This window comes from Penicillium nucicola (assembly GCF_028828085.1).
Source record: "Penicillium nucicola strain IBT 29836 chromosome Unknown utg000010l, whole genome shotgun sequence".
Lineage (NCBI taxonomy): Eukaryota > Fungi > Ascomycota > Eurotiomycetes > Eurotiales > Aspergillaceae > Penicillium > Penicillium nucicola.
In genome coordinates, this window is record NW_026643134.1 from 5,905,085 (window position 1) to 5,923,439 (window position 18,355).

Consider the following 18,355-nt stretch of genomic DNA (forward strand, 5'->3'; position numbering starts at 1 on the left):
AAGACAAAACTAAGGCAAGAAAAAACAAAAAAACAAAAAAAATACGTAGAGGTATTCGTTATTTCAGGAATGTCAGATTTAACGCTCGATCAGTGACATACCCAGAATTATAGCCCCTGCTGTATATCGGAGGGATATACCCATGTACTGACCATCCAATCGCTATTTGCGCGACTTCGCGACGTGGAGAGCTGAAGCAGCGAATCAGCTGGAGTTTAACGTCTCCGGTCTCAAGTACGTCACCGAGCGACCTCACCTCATGCTCCCCCCAAATCAACCGACTTCTCCGCAGCTTCTCTTCTCTTCTTCTGACTTCTTCTCCATAATCATCTCAGTCGCATTCTACCCACTATACTCCTCCCACTCAATCGCAGCTCATTTTACGAAGCACCCTCTCGATACTTGACATCATCTATTCACTATGGCGACTGAAGCAGCTGTCGGACAGAGTCCCTCTACAACTCCAGGTATGTATCTATATCTATTGGTGTGTTCATTGATGCTGGTTTAGCCGAATACTACGCCCCAGCCTCACGAGTTTGAGACGGAATGGCTTTTCTTTGCATCCATGCATCTATGATACTTGTGCTAGATGCTGACTAAGTGTTCTAGAGACGGCCCAGATCGTCGAGGACCATTCGCACGCATTCCAAAACACGTTGAACACAACACAGACGGACAGCGCACCCGATGTCCCTGAAACAGCAAAGCCTGCTGTCAACAATAATTCCTCAGAGGTACCCAGCTCGGATGCACCCAAACCAGTGGCTCAAGAGACAGAGCCGCTTGAGCCTGTATCATCTGGGGTTGACAATGCCACTGCTGTAACCAATGACACCGGAGATACAATTGGACCCAAGGATGAAGTACCTGTCATCGAACCAGTGACAGGTGTCAAGCGTGATCTTGATGCGTCTGAGGCTCCCGACTCAACTGTGCCTGTCGAGAATAAAGAAACTGTACCTGTGTCAACTGAAGAACGTGACTCTAAGAAGCAGAAGACAGATGAGAAGCCTGATTCAGGATCAAATGGTCGTGCTCCCTCGGATACAAAGAATGGAAGCAATGAACAAAAGAAGGAAGGTCGACACACGAAGGACAAGATCAAGGATGTTATGAAGAAGGTTATTCCGGGAGACAGCATTGGAAGCCGCACCCGTAGCCGGACAAAGGGTGCTTAGTTCTGTCCTTAGTGACCGTTGGCCCTCGGCTGTCATGCTTGATCCAATGAGTGATGCATACTCACGGACTTCTCATGGTTATAGCTGTACACGGGCTTCACCATGAAAATTGTAACCAATTATTTTGATGGTTTTGTTTGTGCCAACACAACTAAATCTGATTTTGAATCTCGTAGAAACGAACGGTAACTTAACATCGGTAGACACATCTTCGTTGCCCTAATTTCCCCCAAGAGGCCGATCATCGGGCTGAGTCATTTCATCGGAACGGAATAACCACGTCCCCCCGCTATCACCGGAGGGGCAAGTGTGTGTCATTGGCGGTCACTTTTAATTGCTTGACTTCTTTAACAATTTCTTTGGCATTTACAACTACAATATCACTATGTCTGGACAGAAGATTTGGCTGCGCGCTGAGACCAAGCCCGCTGAGGCGCGGTCTGCCTGTGAGTTGCTTCTCTACAATGGCGGTGATGAGTAGGAGCTAAACCACCCAGTGACTCCCACTACTTGCAAGGCATTGATTGATGCTGGATATGATGTGACTGTTGAGCGGTCCACCCAGCGTATCTTTGATGGTATGTTTCAGTTTCACTACAACTAATTGATCGGACTCAATGGCTAATTGTACTCTAGATGAGGAATTCGCCAAGGTACGCCGTGCTCTCCCAACGTCAATGCGGTGATTCGTATTCTCCCTGGATCTCGTTCTAAACACCGTCAAATATAGATCGGAGCTCCTCTCGTCGCGGAAGGTTCCTGGGTCAAGGATGCCCCTAAGGATGCCGTCATTCTGGGTCTCAAGGAGTTGCCCGAGGATGACTTCCCTCTGGAGCATGTCCACGTCACTTTCGCCCACTGCTTCAAGCAGCAGGGTGGTTGGGAGAAGGTTCTCAGCCGCTGGCCTCGGGGCAAGGGCACACTGCTTGACCTGGAGTTCCTCACTGATGACTCTGGACGTCGCGTTGCTGGTAAGAGCTCACACTTCTTCTGGTCTTTAATCCAATTTACTAAAATACGTCTTTTCCACAGCCTTCGGATGGTCTGCTGGTTACGCAGGTACATACACTTAAATATCACGATTGGACTCAATACTAAGATACTGATAGGATCTGCTTTGGCCGTGAAGAACTGGGCTTGGCAACAGACCAACCCTAACGAGTCTTTGCCTGCTGAGGTCCCCTATGCCAACCAGGACCGCCTGATTGAGTCTGTCAAGAAGTCTCTTGAGGCTGGCAAGAAGATCGCTGGCAAGGAGCCCAAGATCCTTGTAATTGGAGCCGTGAGTACTCTTTCGACCAACAGAGGTATTCATTATCTGACAACTCCTAGCTTGGACGCTGCGGCAGTGGTGCTGTTCAGTTGGCTCGCGATGTTGGTATCCCCGCCGAGAACATCATCGAGTGGGATATGGCCGAGACCGCCGGAGGTTCGTTACTATACCTATAATCAAAGTGCCGAACTAACTGATTCTAGGTGGTCCCTTTGAGGCAATCTCTCACCAGGCTGATATTTTCGTCAACTGCATCTACCTCTCTGCCAAGATTCCACCTTTCGTCAGCCCCGAGTCGCTTTCTAAGCCCAACCGAACCCTGAGCGTTGTCTGCGACGTCAGCGCCGACACGTAAGTTGACAAATCTTGATCTGATACGCATGTTCACCTAGCTAACTATCAACAGCACCAACCCCCACAACCCTATTCCCATCTACGACATCACCACCACATTCGACAAGCCTACCGTGCCCGTCAACCTTCCCGAATCCAACGGCCCTCCTCTCAGCGTGATCAGCATTGATCACCTGCCCTCTCTCCTCCCCCGTGAGAGCTCTGAGATGTTCAGCAGCGCTCTCTTGCCCAGTCTTCTCACTTTGAACGACCGGGCCAACGCTCGGGTCTGGAAGCAGGCCGAGGAGCTCTTTGATCAGAAGGTTGCCACTCTTCCCAAGGAGTACCAGGTTTAAATTCAGGGTTACGATGAAGTTAATTGATTTGATGGTACATTGATAGAATCCGATTAGGAGAAAATACCACAAAAGTTGCATGTTCACAATTCCATCATGTTGGCATAATCTATAACCACGTAGAATCTCCTTCTAGAAGGGCTGCACCCGCAAGGTCCATTTGAAATTGTAACGACAAGATTAAAATATACATGGATTAACTTATTTGAATCTTCACTAAATTGCTTGACTTCACATTCCTCTCCCATTTGGTTTCTCGCAGAGTACCTGCATCCCCAGTCCTGATCTGTCCAAAAGGCTATATAGCAGAGGCCTGAGCTTACGCCGTATAAAGACTGCCAACGTGGGCTTTACCCCAGACTCAACCCTGAAACCCTGAGTGCGGGGATCTCTGCGTCAGACGGATATCCGGAGCGTGGCGGTCCCGCTGCCTGGACTAAGAATGTATTGGACGAAAGAATATCGCGAGTACGAGGGCCAGGAATGTGTCCTCCTGAAACGCCCCCGGACGATCTTCGGATTTACTGATTTCTGCGAATTCTGGAGTTTCGTGTCTTTCTCCGCATGAATTCACTCCACTCCCTTTCTTCTCCCCCCGGCCGAACCCGCTCAATCCTTGCCTAAGTGCGCCCCCGTTCTCCAGCCCGCTCTCACCAACGCACCAACGCCGGCCACTGGAATTGAACCACACCCTCCACTAAACGAACACTCAACCCCCCCACAAGCCACTATTCGGGCCAAGCCGGCGATGGGGCAATGAGATGAGACCGAACCTTCCCTGCCTCGACACCTTACCAACACGCGAAACGCCGAACCCTTAACTCCTGCCCCGATGCAAGAGAAGCCGACAACGGTCGCTGCCTACGCGGCGGGGGCCTCACTGGCCGCCGTGGCCCTATTCTACGTCTTTGGACCAAACTACACAATCGACGGCGAAGAATCAAACGACAGCAATCGCAAGAAAAGCATTGTAGGCCTGTCCAATCTGGCCAATGACTGCTTCATCAATTCCGTGCTGCAAGCCCTGGCCGGCCTAGGCGACCTGCGAGTTTACCTGATCCACGAACTGCACCGGCGGCATCTGGATGGACCAGAGACATACCACACGGTGCCGAGTGACGGTGAGCTCACCGGAGCGCAAGAGGACAAGCTGCGGGAGCTGCAGCAGGGTATCACCACACGGGCTTTGAAGGAGATGCTAGACCGATTGAACGAGCGGCCTATCTACAAGAAGACAATTTCTGCGCGTGACTTCATCCAGGCTTTGGAGTACGCGTTCCGCACGCGTATTAGTCGCAATCAGCAGGATGCGCAGGAGTTCCTGCAGATTGTTCTTGAGAGATTGTGTGATGAATATCATGCGGGAGTGCGTGCTCGAAAGCGAGCACTTGGCTCTGCGGCTGCTGAGGTGACACTTGGTGATGCGCGTGAGGGGACTCCGTTGGAGAGCTCTTCTGAGGTAGAAGTCCGCGTTGATGATGGCTCACCCAATGGATTGCCGGCCATCATTGATACTAAGCTCAAGGCGATTGACCAGGAGTCTGGCTTCCCCTTTGAAGGCAAGATGGAGTCTCAGATTGAGTGTCAGTTCTGTCATTATCAGTACAAGCCGAACCAGACGGCTTTTGTCAACTTGACATTGCAGGTGCCACAGAAGAGCTCGACTACGCTGAGCTCGTGTTTCGATGGTCTTTTAAAGACTGAATACATTGAAGATTTCCGTTGCGATAAGTGTCGCATGCAGCATGCAGTGGAGGTCAAGTCGCAAGAGCTAGCCCGTGCCCGAGCACAGAGCGACAAGGACCGATTGGAGCAAGAAATTGCCCGCATTCGTGAGGCGATGGAAACTGACCCCGAAGGCGAGCTCGAGGGCATTGTGTTTCCTCCGTCCGAGACAGTCCCCAAGCGCCGAATTGCACGGCATATGCGTATCACGGCGTTCCCCAAAGTGATCGCCATTCACCTGTCACGATCGATCTTTGACCGGAGCAGTTCGAGCAAGAATGCCGCCAAGGTCTCATTCCCTGAACGGCTTCCTCTGGGCAGCATCTTAAGCCAGAAATGGTACAAGCTGCTAGCCATTGTCTGCCACAAGGGCAGTCACCACAGCGGTCACTACGAATCCTTCCGGCGCAACCATATATACCCGCCCTTCTCCACCCCCGAGGTCTTCAGCTCCTATGCTCAAAGTCGTGCTGCCAGCGAGAACCCCTCGGCCGCTCCAAGCCCGCGGATCGCGCCCCGTAGTAGTCCCGACCCCGACCTCAATGGCAGCATCTCGACCACCAACTCCTCGACCTCGCTCTCGGGGGCCTCGGCCTCGGCCACCCGGCTCACACCTCCCCTTCCGCGACCGACGACGTCCAGCTCGCGGCGTTCCGTTCAGAGCACCTCCCCCTCGGACAGCAACAGCCCAACCGGTGACCAGGGTCGCTGGAGTACCTCTACCTCCGCCCCCCGCCCCTCCCGCAGCATACCCCGCCCGTCTCTGGACACTTCGACGGGGGTCAGTTCGCGACTTCGACGCCGTCGCAAGCCGATGGATCGCTGGTGGCGCATCTCCGACGAGAAGATCAAGGAATGCAAGACTTCTGATGTGCTGGGCATGCAACGGGAAGTCTACCTATTATTCTACGAGTTGGAGAAGCCCGACCCGAGCCCTGCCGAGAGGCGTTGATCGCATCGGAGGATTCGAGTCTATTTTTCGTTGTAAATAGGAGTTAGATCTATCGTAGAATCCATGTGCGAACCATATCCCATGGAAGACAGAAGCAAAGAGTTCACCCTGCAGAGTCCTGAATATTCCTCAAATCATAACTTAGCGTTCGGGTGCCCAACATGTGAGATGAGACAATTGTTGAGGTTTTAGTGCCGATTAACGGTTGTTCCCTTTCCGATGATGTCACCTGCAGATCGAGCTCCTCTTCAGACTTGGTTGAGCTTGGAACCACAGAGACATTGGGTACAGGGAAAGAAAAAAAAAGCTCCAGTCCACCGGATTGACTGATTGAACATGGACTGGGTGTAGAATCGACCGGTTTGCTTCAAGCTTGCAGGTGGAAATCCGGCGAACGGCCTCGAATTTCCTCGGTTCCCCGCTACGAACAAAACACGGAGGGGGGGCTAATTCTTTCCTACAGGATTCAATGGAGAAGCAGTCCTGGTTGCGATGAATCATGGTCGAGAGTCTCTCTGCGCGCAGAAACCTCGAAACCCTTACAGTAGTCATCAGCTATGTAGCTGCCCAGGTGGTAGCTGGTAGCTCATAGCTCGTAGCTCGTCACTCGTCACTCGTAACCCCTTCCACAAGTCTCAATACTCCCGAATGTATAACCGGCGTCGGGCTAGAACGGGGATGGAGTAGACCGGGATACAGAGCACCGGGCCATACAAATAGAAGGCATTAACTCTCTCAAACTCCTGAAATCATTCTGACCTCAGTTCCACAGCTCCACTGACCGGTGAGTTTGCCTTCACCGATGACGCTCTGCCCCTCCATGCCCCTCCTATTTAAAATCTGCCCGCTTTCGTCCTTCGGTAAGGATTGACTACTTGTACTGACCATTTCCCCTTCTTTTCTGCTTTTCTAGATATATCTTCTTTATTTGTACAAACTTCATCATGGGTGTCCTGGAACAACTTAACCGCAAGTCCGGCGTCATTGTCGGCGACGATGTCCTCCGTCTCTTCGAGTACGCTAAGGAGAAGCAGTTTGCTATCCCCGCCATCGTGAGTGATCCATCCTCGTCATCATCATCGATCATCAATCATCAATCATCAATCCTAACCTCCCCCATTTTAGAACGTCACCTCCTCCTCCACCGTTGTTGCTTCGCTCGAGGCTGCTCGTGACCAGAACTGCCCCGTCGTTCTGCAGATCTCCCAGGGTGGTGCCGCCTACTTCGCCGGTAAGGGTGTGAGCAACGGTGACCAGAAGGCCTCCATTGCTGGCTCCATCGCCGCTGCCCACTACATCCGCAGCGTCTCCCCCGCCTACGGTATCCCCGTCATCCTCCACACCGACCACTGCGCCAAGAAGCTCCTGCCTTGGCTCGATGGCATGCTCGATGAGGACGAGCGCTACTTCAAGCTCCACGGCGAGCCCCTCTTCTCTTCCCACATGATCGATTTGTCTGAGGAGCCCGTCGACTGGAACATTGCCACCACCGCCGCCTACCTCAAGCGTGCTGCCCCCATGAAGCAGTGGCTCGAGATGGTAAGTCAACCCCAAACTTAAAGGCTTGATCTGTTTAAGTTCCATGCTAATGTCATTGTAGGAGATCGGTATCACCGGTGGTGAGGAGGATGGTGTCAACAACGAGGATGTTGACAACAACTCCCTCTACACTCAGCCCGAGGACATCCTGGCCATCAACAACGCTCTCGCTGCCATCAGCCCCTACTTCTCCATTGCCGCCGGCTTCGGTAACGTGCACGGTGTCTACAAGCCCGGTAATGTCAAGCTCCACCCCGAGCTCCTCTCCAAGCACCAGAAGTACGTCGCCGAGAAGACTGGCTCCAAGTCTGACAAGCCCGTCTTCTTCGTCTTCCACGGTGGCTCTGGTTCCTCCAAGGCCGAGTTCAAGGAGGCCATCAGCTACGGTGTCGTCAAGGTCAACGTCGACACTGACATGCAGTACGCCTACCTGACCGGTGTCCGTGACTTCGTCCTCAAGAACAAGGACTACCTCATGAGCCAGGTCGGTAACCCCGACGGTGCTGACAAGCCCAACAAGAAGTTCTTCGACCCCCGCGTCTGGGTTCGTGAGGGTGAGAAGACCATGAGCAAGCGTGTCCAGGAGGCCCTCGAGGACTTCAACACTTCTGGCCAGCTGTAAATGTGTGATGTCTCTTCTTTTTCTCTTTGATTCCCATATCCTCTCTTCATGCTGCCGAAAAAGCGATGGGCGCGCCCGGGGATGAAGGCGTCTTGGTTGTATGCTGCGTTGTATTCTGACACGCTGTAATGAATGTCCGTACGGTCTCTGACCGCTCCTTGGAATATGAATTTCTGATGATAGTATTTTTTTTTGCTACTTCTAGTAAGCCGTAGAGTACAACTTGACCCTTCAAAGCTTTCTTTCCCACAAGTTAAATGAACAGGAGATGGGTCCAGTTATGTGGCTTGACTTCAGCTGATGACCATCGGGCGGAAGTTGCCGAAGTCTTAGTAGAGTTACATCAGTTTGGACATTGTCCTGCATCATTGAGGGGGAAGAAACTCCAAAAATAACTTGGTAAAATTTTCCAAGACACTAAGTTAACACTAATGACTTAAACAGTAGAATGTTTTAGACGATCTAAGTTTTCAATTGGATGCCTCAGGCGAGACATGAGGTAACCAAAATCGGAACAAACACAACAAACTGTGACTCGAGACAAATCTCAAATCTCAAACTTCAAACTTCAACCCTCAAACCCACAGTGGTACACACTGGCACACGTATTGGTACCTTATTGGGACCTACATGGCTGAGGTGTTACCACAGGACCCAACAATGACAATGTTCCAGAACATCTCGTGATAAGGTGCCTGATTGGCCTGCCACTCAACACAGGGTGGCGGTCTGCCAATGAACCGGATGGGTATGGGTCAGATGGAGAGATCAAACGTGTTGAAACGCCACAAGGCACGTAGAATGTTGACGCACCGAGAGCTGATCTCGAGAGCCGTGGGAGATGATATTGCACTCTGCAGAACTAAGAATTTGCCAAGTTGGGGAACGTTAAGATCCGCATCGGCTTCTAATAATAACCAAAGCGAGACCTAGACCTGTGTCCACTTTTCTTTCATTCTTGGGCTTCGTGTGTCTCACTTCTTTTTGCTCCGCATCTTGGTGTTCTTGTTTCGTTTTCTCACCATTCATGCTCTTTCTTTCTCTCCGGCCCTTCGTTTATGCCGGTTTGCCATTCGTTTGAGCTGTCGCCATGGATGCGATCTCCAAGGTCTTGAAGGTCCGCGACGACGGGACTGATGAGTTCCTCAAACTCATTCAGAATCCCTTTCAGTCTTCTGTAGGTGAAATCATCGGCAAGGAGCAGGGAGATAATCTCCGCTAACTCATCCCAGTTCGCTACCACTGCCATCTGGACCTCGCTCGGTACCTCGCTCGGCGTCACAGTCCTCCTCGCCCTCCTCTTTTCCCTCATCCGACCTCGTCACTCGCTGGTTTACGCACCCAAGGTTAAGCATGCAGACCTCAAACACGCTCCACCGCCAGTGGGCAAAGGGTTCTTTTCCTGGGTCAAGCCCGTACTCAACACACGGGAAGCCCAACTCGTCGAAACCGTCGGACTGGACGCCGCAATCTTCCTGCGCTTCACTAAGATGTGCCGCAACATTTTTATCCTGCTCAGCATCATCGGCTGCCTCGTTATGATTCCGATCAACGTCACTAAAAGCAAAAGCACCGGCGACGGAACCACCCAGTCCAAATTTGCCTTGTTGACGCCCGTCAACGTGTATGGCACACCAATCTGGAGTCAGGTTGTTTGTGCCTGGGCATTCGATATAATCATCGCATTCTTCTTGTGGAGGAACTACCGTGCCGTGCGGAATCTGCGCAGACAATATTTCCAGAGCTCTGAATACCAGCGCAGTCTGCATGCCCGAACTCTCATGATCACCGACATCCCACCCGCCGATCGCACCGATGAGGGAATCCTGCGACTGACCGATCAGGCGAACCCAACCGCCGCCATTCCCCGCGCTGCGATTGGACGAAATGTTAGGGATTTGCCTCGCATCATCAAGGAGCACGAAGAAGCAGTCCGAGAGCTCGAATCTGTCTTGGCCAAATATCTGAAGAACCCAGACCGAAGGCCCGCAAAACGACCCATGACACGCCCTGCTCGTAGCCAGCGAAGCAAATACACTGGTGGAAAGGTAGATGCGATCGATTACCTGACTGTGCGAATTCGGGTGTTGGAAGAGGAGATCAAACACGGCAGAGCTTCGATTGATCGCCGGAACGCCATGCCTTATGGATTCGCTAGCTGGGAGAATATCGAGCATGCGCACGCTGTGGCGTGGAAGGCTCGTCGCAAGTCTCCGCAGGGAACGGTCATCAGTCTTGCGCCGCGGCCTAGCGATCTTATCTGGGAGAACCTGCCTCTTTCCAAGGGAGCGCGCAAGTGGAAGCGTTTCATGACTTTCATTTGGGTTGCTTGTCTGACATTGGTGTGGGTTGTTCCTAACGGCTTGATCGCTATTTTCTTGGCCAACTTGAACAACCTGGGTCTTGTCTGGCATGATTTCCAGACTTCGTTGAACGCGAACCCGACTGTGTGGGCTGCCGTTCAGGGTATTGCCTCACCTGCGCTCACTTCGTTGGTTTATTTGGTGCTGCCGATCATTTTCCGTCGTCTTTCTATCAAGGGTGGTAGTAAGACCAAGACTTCGCGAGAGCGTCATGTCTTGGGTCATCTTTACGCTTTCTTCGTGTTCAACAATCTGATCGTCTTTTCCCTTTTCTCGGCTGCTTGGACTTTCGTCGCTACCGTTGTTGAAAAGACCAACACCGGTCATGAGAACGCTTGGCAAGCCATTGTTGACAGTCGGTTCTACGCTACGCTGATCTCTGCGCTCTGCAATGTGTCGCCGTTCTGGGTGACGTATCTTTTGCAGCGAAACCTCGGTGCTGCTATCGATCTTGTTCAGTTGGTCAACATGGTTTGGGTTTGGTTTGCTCGAACGTTCCTCTCACCGACACCTCGACAGTCCATTGAATGGACTGCGCCGCCACCGTTCGATTATGCCAGTTACTACAACTACTTTCTCTTCTATGCTACTGTTGCTCTCTGCTATGCAACCCTGCAGCCGATTGTGTTGCCAGTGACGGCCTTGTACTTTGGTGTTGACGCCATGCTAAAGAAGTACCTACTGATGTACGTCTTTGTTACCAAGAACGAATCCGGTGGCTCATACTGGAGAGTCTTATTCAACCGATTGATCTTCGCCACAATCCTCGCCAACGTCATCATTGCTTTCGTTGCCAAGTCCAACGGCTCCTGGACCATGGTGTATTGCGTCGCGCCCCTGCCCTTCCTCATGATCGGTTTCAAGATCTACTGCATGAAGACCTTCGATGCCGACATCGAATACTACAACCGCGCCAACCTCACAGACGCCGAGGCCCTGGGCACCCAAAAGTCCAGCAAGAAGGCTGCCGAACGTCTCAACTCCAAATTCGGCCACCCAGCCCTCTACAAACCTCTGATGACACCAATGGTACACGCCAAGGCCGCAGAAGCCCTCAAGGAAATCTACCAAGGCCGTCTCGACCAAGGAGACACAGGCGGCGAATACTCAGACATAGCAATGAACCCCATGCTCGCCTCCCAACCCGGAAAAGCAGAACCAGCCCCATTCGAAGTCGTCCCCGAAAACCACCTGGACTTCTCCTACTTCAAGGACCGCGCCGACTTCCGCGACGAATTCGGAGGCGGCATCTACGGCCGCCCAGAAGACCTGATGACCGAACGCTCCCAAACCCCACGCTCCCACCTAGGCGGCGAATGGTCGCCCAGCTCGTCGCGCGCCTCCTCCCCAGCTCCCTCCCTCCCTTCCATCACCCCCCCTCAAACTACACGAGGGCCACACTCCCCCAGCCGACCCCACAGGCCTTATCCACCCTGCCTTCCGGGTTCCCCTTTCCCGGGGCCAAAGCAGCTCCTCCGTCCCCGGTGTCTATAACCCCATGGACGAGAGCGAGTCTCACCTTCTCAGCCATGCCCAGACCCCTGCCCAGACGGATGTCAACCCGCTTGATCGCTGGCGCACGCGTGGCTATGGCCCCGTTGAGCAGGAGGATGAGCCGAGCTTTACTTCCTATGAGGCTTATCGCTCGCAGCGGTAGTCTGTGAATACTGTGTGCATGTTGCATTTCTCAAATATTGCATATGAATCTATTGGGGTTTTTGGTTGGAATGGCGATTTGGTTAGCGTTCTGCTCTCTTTCTCTGTTTTTTTGTTGTACACGAAGGTCACGATTCATTCCCTTGTTAACCCGCTTGACTGGTCTTTTTGGTTCTCCCGTACAGAGTTTTGTGGATATAGATCTGTTTATTTCACTTTGTATTTTTGGTGTCTGTGTATATCAATGTCTATATTATTGATCTTTATCATTACATTGTTATTTCTCCCTCTTTCTCATTGTATGTTGCTGCCTTTGGCATTGGTGGTTTGGATAACGTTACCTCGTAGTAGGACAGATGTAGTTTCATTTCTCCAAATAGACGAATATACAGCATAGTCCGAGAACTACAGTCAATTGGTCAATATTTGTATTGGGAACACAGTTCTGGAAATGTCATGGAGCAAAGTGCCTCATATGGGAGTACTACTGAGATCGATAACAAGTCTAAGTTGCAGACTCGAGATTGATATCTCCCAAATTTGATGCGGAGAATGGCCCCACCAAGTCTTAGATCCAGTGATCTTGGCTCATTACTCACAAAAGTGGCATGAATTTATTAAATTGATATTCGACAATATCCTCTCTACCGTGATACAGTCCAGTATTCACCAACTACGTATGTCCTCGAGATCGAGTGCAGGGCAGATTACGGATGGCCTTCACTCGCGGTCTGGGTAACCAGGGATCGCCTGATTCTCGAGGCACTCTCAAGCTCTGGTGTTGGACTTATTTACATTTCAATAGAAAAGTTCTTGGATCGCCAATACAGTTACAAGGTCGAGCACCGTATATTCACAAAAAGGTGTAAATCACGGTATCGGGACTGGTACAGGAATATGGAGATCCCAGGGCTATTCCTAATATGATCCAGTTTTCTTTGACGGTGGGGCCAGAGAATCACTCAAAGAGTGTAGGCGGTTGCACCACTTTCGGGACGTACTGTATCCCTGTGCAGTGTGATGCACGAATGTAAAAGCGATTTGAGGGCACAGCGGTGTGCCTTCTGCGGCAGATGTGGCTTGTGGGGGTATGCTTGCGCAAGGGTATGAGATTCGTTCAGTCATTAATGTAAGGGTATCATGTCAAGTTCCAGTTCAGGCGGGCGAGGTCCTCATCCGAAATATGTGTATCAGTTCTTTCGTTGGTTGCTGGTGCGGGCTTCTCTGGCAGCAAAGCTGAGATATTTTGCTCCAGGCGGGAAATATCACGGAATCTCTTTTGCTCAATGAGAACCCTAAGTGCCTCAGTACCAATATCGAAAAATGCATCTCGTCTGACCTCGTTCCAAGCCTGGAACTTAGTTGGGGACAGGTTGTCCACGAATTGAAGGAATGGACGGGCTTCTGGGGTTGTTGGATGACAGATGGCTACAGATGCCACTAACAAAGACCGGGGAGATAACACGGAAATGACGTCCTTGAAGTGGTCGTATACTGCCTCGGATACCTCATGTTCCGCTGGCTTTTGCTCCACGGCCATACGGCTGAGGTGAGCACCTGCGGCCAGGAGCATTGGTTTCCGTGATTTATGAGAACAGGTGCCTTGGAAATGCATCTGGCATACACGCAGGTAGGTTGCAATTGCCGAGCTAAATCCGTTGCCGGTGTGTAACTCGGCATCGATAAGGTCGACGAGGAGATGGCTGAACGTCTGCCTGGCGAGCCCTTCTGTCATCTTGCCGTTTTTGCTGCCGAGGTCATTGACCATGAGTGTCTCCAGCCACTTCAAGGCAGTGCTCTGCAGTCCCTCGGCAACCATGAATTTGGTCAACGAGATCGTCGCTGACCGAGTACGGAGAAGTGACTGTCGAGAAGCGCCATCTGATGCCCAATACCAATTTACGATTCTCCCCGCAGCCCGAGAAGCCCTCATATCTTCCGAAGACCTGGCAAGAAGAAGCTGAGACTTGAGACAGTCATTGATATTGGCCGCAGTGGCAGAACCGGCGGCAGCGAGTTCGTCAAAAACCACCATAGGTTCTTCCGCTAACCGTCGCTGTCCCTCTATGCTTCGCAACACGGCGGTTTCCTGAGGACTGGCTTTGGCCGGAACTATACGGAACAGAGGATTGTCGAGGATATTCTGCAGATGTAAATCGGTGGCATGCGCCGATGAATCGGGATGTGGCAGCAGTCGGTCATGGCTGACCGCGGGATAGGCCTGGTCTAACTGACGACGGAACGAGGTCGTGAGGGCATTGAGCAGCTGTTGAGATTCTCGAGGCGTCCTTGGCAACGGCTGGTGGATCTTAGGCCAGGACTTGAATTGGAAAATGGAAGTGCCCTTCATCGTGTGGGCAGTGGGTGATGGGCAGTCAGTTACAGAGTCAGGATGGGCTGACGAAAGCGTAGAGAAGTCAGGTCCCAGGGCGGTGAGAACCAATGCATGACGAGTCGACGAACACCCCAAGTTGAACAGGTCGACAATGCGTAAGAGTCGACCAAATGGCAAGGACCAACTAGCCTAAACTGCCTCGTAGGCCAGATCTCTCCACCACAATATAGCACTATCCCTCTCCCGTAGCCTCAACCCCATGTTCTGTACGCCCCCCAGCACCCAATAAGCGCCACTCGCTAAAAGCCAGGCAGTGCCAAGACCTGAGGGAGCAACTCAGATTCCGTTAGCTTTTGATCCTTCCTTCAACTCCCATCTCCTGCGCTTTTCTCCCTCAACTCTTTTGTTTTATTTTCTTGTATCGGCCCCGTGCCTGTGGTCTTGGTGCTGATCCTCTTTTCTGCGAGGGTGCATCCCCATATACGTTCCTCCCTTCGAACCCCGAAACTCCCATCGTGACCCAACTCCCCAATTCCGACCTCTTCATCACATCCATCTACCAACATGTCCGAAATTCAGAACCGGTCCTCCGCTTCGCGGGGCAGAGTATCCGCCCGTGGTGGCCGTGGCGGCTTCAGCTCCAGAGGCGGTCGTGGTGGAAGCAGCAGATCTGCAAACGATAACTCAGACGTCTCATCCTTTGAGGAAGGCGAAATTGGACAGATGAAGAAGAAGTACTCCGACACTCTGCCTATGCTTAAGGAAATGTTCCCCGACTGGAAAGACGAAGATCTGGTCTTTGCTCTGGAAGACTCGAATGGCGAACTCTTGGAAGCAATTGAGCGCATTAGCGAAGGTCGAGCACCCCCCATTTTTCTCTAACTCCCCATTGACTCAGGATTGTCGAACTTCATAATTCAAGGACATGTTACTGACGAGCTGTGCAGGTAATGTGTCCCAGTGGGGCAAGGTTGAGAAGAAGACCGCAGACCGGACTCGCCCTAAGCCCAAGGAGGCCCAAAACCCCCCGACCGAAACGAATGCAGCTTCAGCTCGTGCCACCCGTGGCCGTGGTGGATTAGACACTCGTGGTGGTCGTGTTCGCGCAGACCGGGGTCGCGGTGGTCGCGGTGGTCGCGCTGGCGCTGGAGCCGCAACAAACGGAACTCGCCCCGTCGCTAGTGCTGTAGAGACTTCTGCGCCTGCGCCTGCACCCCCTGCTGTATCTGCATGGGAAACGCCCATCAACAAGACGGAGGAGGCTGAGGTCGAGGCCGAGGTTTCAACCGGTGGCGCATGGGGTTCGACCGAGTCGCCTGATACCCAGAGCACTGTGATCCCAGAGGGAACAAAGAAGGGATGGGCTAGTCTGTTCGCCAAACCAGCCCCTCCTCCGCCTCAGAAGAAGGCTCAACCTGCTCCCTCTGCTCCTGTCCCGGAGCAGCCTGCTGAGCCCGCTGTCGAGCCCTCTGTTTCTGCTCCCGCCCCCGCTCCTGAACCCGCTCCAGTGCCCGCCGCTTCGCAGAAGACTCCCGTCGCAAAGCCCGTTCAACCCGTCATTCCCGCCGTTCCTAACACATCTGCCAATGCTCTTAAGAACGACTTGACTGAGACCAACCTCGAACGTATTCCCGATGTGTCCGCTCCCGCTCCTACTGCGACTGCCGCCAGCACTGTTGGCAGTGGCATCGACCCCGCCACCGCCGCCGCCGCTACTCCTTCCCGTTTCACCTCTTCTGCCTACCCTCCTAGCGCTACCAAGCAGGGCCGTACCCCTGGTCTGCAGCGCCGTGTCATGGAGCAGCAGCAGGCTGTTGTCATGCCTGGCAACCATGCTGTGGATCGTGCTGCCGTTCAGTTCGGCAGCATGGGCTTGAACGGTGACTCCGTCGACATTGATGAGAACCGCGAGGAGGCCGAGACCCGCGCTCAGCCCCCTCAGCACTCCCCCGTTGCTCCTCGTGCCTCTCTCCCTCCTCCCACCCAGGCTCCCCCCTCCATGGAGACTGGTGCTGCTGGCCGCCCCGCCCCTGGCCTACCTCCCGTCCCCCAGGCCTCCGCCGCCGACTCCTTCAACGACTTTGCCCGTTATTCTGAGTCTCAGCAGAAGCCTTTCGACCCTTTCACTCAGCAGGTCAGCCAGCCCCAGCCTCAGATTCCCGAGCCCTTCGCCAACCAGGCCCAGGCTCCTGTCCAACCCGCCGCTACCACCGGCAGCGAGTACTCTCCCTTCTACGCCGCCGACCAGCAGCGTTTCCCCTACAACTACTATGGCAGCTACGGCCAGACCCAGGATGCCCCCACCGGACCCCGCGCTGGAGCTGGATTTGGTGTGTCCGGTGCTGAGGCCCAGGCTCAAATCCCTACCACGCAGCCTCCCAGCCGCTACGGCCCTGTTGATGCCAACAACAGTGGACACAACACCCCTAACCCTACCATTCCCGCCACTCAGCAAACCCCCACTGCTCAGCACATGCCTGGCCAGACTGCTCAGCACGGCTATGGTGGCTATGGCTACCCTTACTACAACAACCCCCACTACGCTACTTACATGAACCAGATGGGACAGCAGTACGGCCGTGGCAACCGTCCTATGTACGATGATGCCCGTCGCTACGAAGACCACTACATGCAGCAGCAACAGCAGCAGCAGCACAACTCCCAGTACTACGGCAGCCAGTACGGTCCTTACGCCGGTAAGGGTGGCATGTATGGTCAGCCCCACGCTGGCTTCTCCTACGACCAACACTCGTCCTCCCCCGCCAATGCCGGAAGCTTTGCTCAGGCCATTCCCGGTCGTGACTCCGTCTACGGCCGCACCGGCTCTGCTCAGCCCTCGGACAGCCAGCAGTCCGCCACTGGCACTAACGCCTTCGGCACTGGAATGTCCGACGTCTTTGGCCGCTCTCAGGGTAGCTTCGGCCAGAACCCTCCCATCGCCGGACAGGCCCCCGTGGCTGCCGACGAGACCAAGGGTTTCGAAGCCTCCAAGGCCGGTGGACCTAGCCCCTCTCTCGCGCAGAACCGCCCCGGCTCCGCTACCAACAGCGCCCCCGGCCAGCCCCAGGCTCAGAGCGGTATCCCTCCTCTCCAGGGCCAGCAAACCCAGGCTTTCGGTAGCTACCCCCAGCTGAACCCCCAGTACGGTGGACTTGGTGGACTCGGTGCTCACCAAGGCGCCGCCACTCAGGGCCACCAGGCCTCTGGCTACGGCAGCTACGGTGCTGGCTTTGCTAACTACTACGGCAACTCCAACAACCGCGGCGGCTGGGGTGGCAACTACGGTCACTAAAAAAATGAAAGAAGAAACGAAAGGGGAGACATAATGACCCACCAAACACATATGGCGTTGCATTTTCGGGTGATTTGAAAAGGGTATTGTTTTTTGTCTACAATAACGTTACCAGGGTAATCCGGATGTCTCAACGACATGACGGAATGAACCCAGACCATTTTCGCTTCATCTTTCTCTCTTCCTCATCTGTGTAATCTCTACTCTGGGGAGCTTGGCCGGTTTTATTTGATTTTGGGGGACTGTTCCGTTATGCTTTATTCCTATTTTTATTGTCGCTTTTTTCTTTGTGCTCTGCTCTCTTCTGATGGGCCTGTATTAAATTCACCCCTTCTTCTCTAGGTTCATTTCACTTTTCTTTACTCTCTACCTAGGTAGTCGGTGTCTGTCTCTCTTCGGGTCCGGTGTGTCACTTGTTCTGACGGTTCTGCTTGCTCTTCTGCTTTTCTTTTTCTTTTTCTTTTTTTTTTCTTGTTTACGCTTCCTTCTCTTCTGTGTCTGTTTCTTTTTCTCCCCACACCTTGTGCAATATCGGTCTATGATTATGATGGCTCAATGGGTCTGGTAGAGGTAGATCCAATGCTCAGTTGCGTTCTGGGCTAAAAGTGTGATGATTTATGTATGTCCTGTACGATCAGTATGGAACTTCATGCAGAACTTTGATCTTTTCCTTGTATAATTGTAGTCCATAACAACTTTGTTAGTGTGCGCAACATATCTTTTTCTTT

At 52.9% G+C, this 18,355-nt stretch overlaps 7 protein-coding genes across 7 annotated transcripts; 6 read left to right on the forward strand and 1 right to left on the reverse strand.

Moving 5' to 3' along the window:
• Positions 1 to 421: 421 nt before the first annotated feature.
• On the forward strand, positions 422 to 1,181 carry N7511_010800 (uncharacterized protein; the record flags this gene model as incomplete). The annotated part of the gene is made up of 2 exons (XM_057133177.1): positions 422 to 467; positions 613 to 1,181. The coding sequence occupies 2 exons, from the start codon at positions 422 to 424 to the stop codon at positions 1,179 to 1,181; spliced, it is 615 nt and encodes a 204-aa protein (XP_056981165.1).
• Positions 1,182 to 1,566: 385 nt separating this feature from the next.
• lys1 (saccharopine dehydrogenase (NAD+, L-lysine-forming)) lies at positions 1,567 to 3,143 on the forward strand (the record flags this gene model as incomplete). Its single annotated transcript, XM_057133178.1, has 9 exons — positions 1,567 to 1,627; positions 1,679 to 1,759; positions 1,818 to 1,834; positions 1,912 to 2,152; positions 2,214 to 2,240; positions 2,291 to 2,463; positions 2,514 to 2,610; positions 2,658 to 2,805; positions 2,861 to 3,143. The coding sequence occupies 9 exons, from the start codon at positions 1,567 to 1,569 to the stop codon at positions 3,141 to 3,143; spliced, it is 1,128 nt and encodes a 375-aa protein (XP_056981166.1).
• Positions 3,144 to 3,975: 832 nt separating this feature from the next.
• On the forward strand, positions 3,976 to 5,820 carry N7511_010802 (putative ubiquitin C-terminal hydrolase; the record flags this gene model as incomplete). Its single annotated transcript, XM_057133179.1, has 1 exon — positions 3,976 to 5,820. The coding sequence occupies one exon, from the start codon at positions 3,976 to 3,978 to the stop codon at positions 5,818 to 5,820; it is 1,845 nt and encodes a 614-aa protein (XP_056981167.1).
• A 944-nt stretch (positions 5,821 to 6,764) lies between these two features.
• Positions 6,765 to 7,981, forward strand: N7511_010803 (fructose-bisphosphate aldolase FBA1; the record flags this gene model as incomplete). The annotated part of the gene is made up of 3 exons (XM_057133180.1): positions 6,765 to 6,872; positions 6,946 to 7,359; positions 7,421 to 7,981. The coding sequence occupies 3 exons, from the start codon at positions 6,765 to 6,767 to the stop codon at positions 7,979 to 7,981; spliced, it is 1,083 nt and encodes a 360-aa protein (XP_056981168.1).
• A 1,090-nt stretch (positions 7,982 to 9,071) lies between these two features.
• N7511_010804 (putative DUF221 domain protein) lies at positions 9,072 to 12,001 on the forward strand (the record flags this gene model as incomplete). Its single annotated transcript, XM_057133181.1, has 3 exons — positions 9,072 to 9,158; positions 9,214 to 11,671; positions 11,766 to 12,001. The coding sequence occupies 3 exons, from the start codon at positions 9,072 to 9,074 to the stop codon at positions 11,999 to 12,001; spliced, it is 2,781 nt and encodes a 926-aa protein (XP_056981169.1).
• Positions 12,002 to 13,138: 1,137 nt separating this feature from the next.
• Positions 13,139 to 14,350, reverse strand: N7511_010805 (uncharacterized protein; the record flags this gene model as incomplete). Its single annotated transcript, XM_057133182.1, has 1 exon — positions 13,139 to 14,350. The coding sequence occupies one exon, from the start codon at positions 14,348 to 14,350 to the stop codon at positions 13,139 to 13,141; it is 1,212 nt and encodes a 403-aa protein (XP_056981170.1).
• Positions 14,351 to 14,899: 549 nt separating this feature from the next.
• Positions 14,900 to 17,627, forward strand: N7511_010806 (putative RNAPII degradation factor Def1; the record flags this gene model as incomplete). The annotated part of the gene is made up of 2 exons (XM_057133183.1): positions 14,900 to 15,191; positions 15,283 to 17,627. 2 exons carry the CDS (start codon positions 14,900 to 14,902, stop codon positions 17,625 to 17,627), a joined length of 2,637 nt encoding a protein of 878 aa, XP_056981171.1.
• Positions 17,628 to 18,355: the final 728 nt, after the last annotated feature.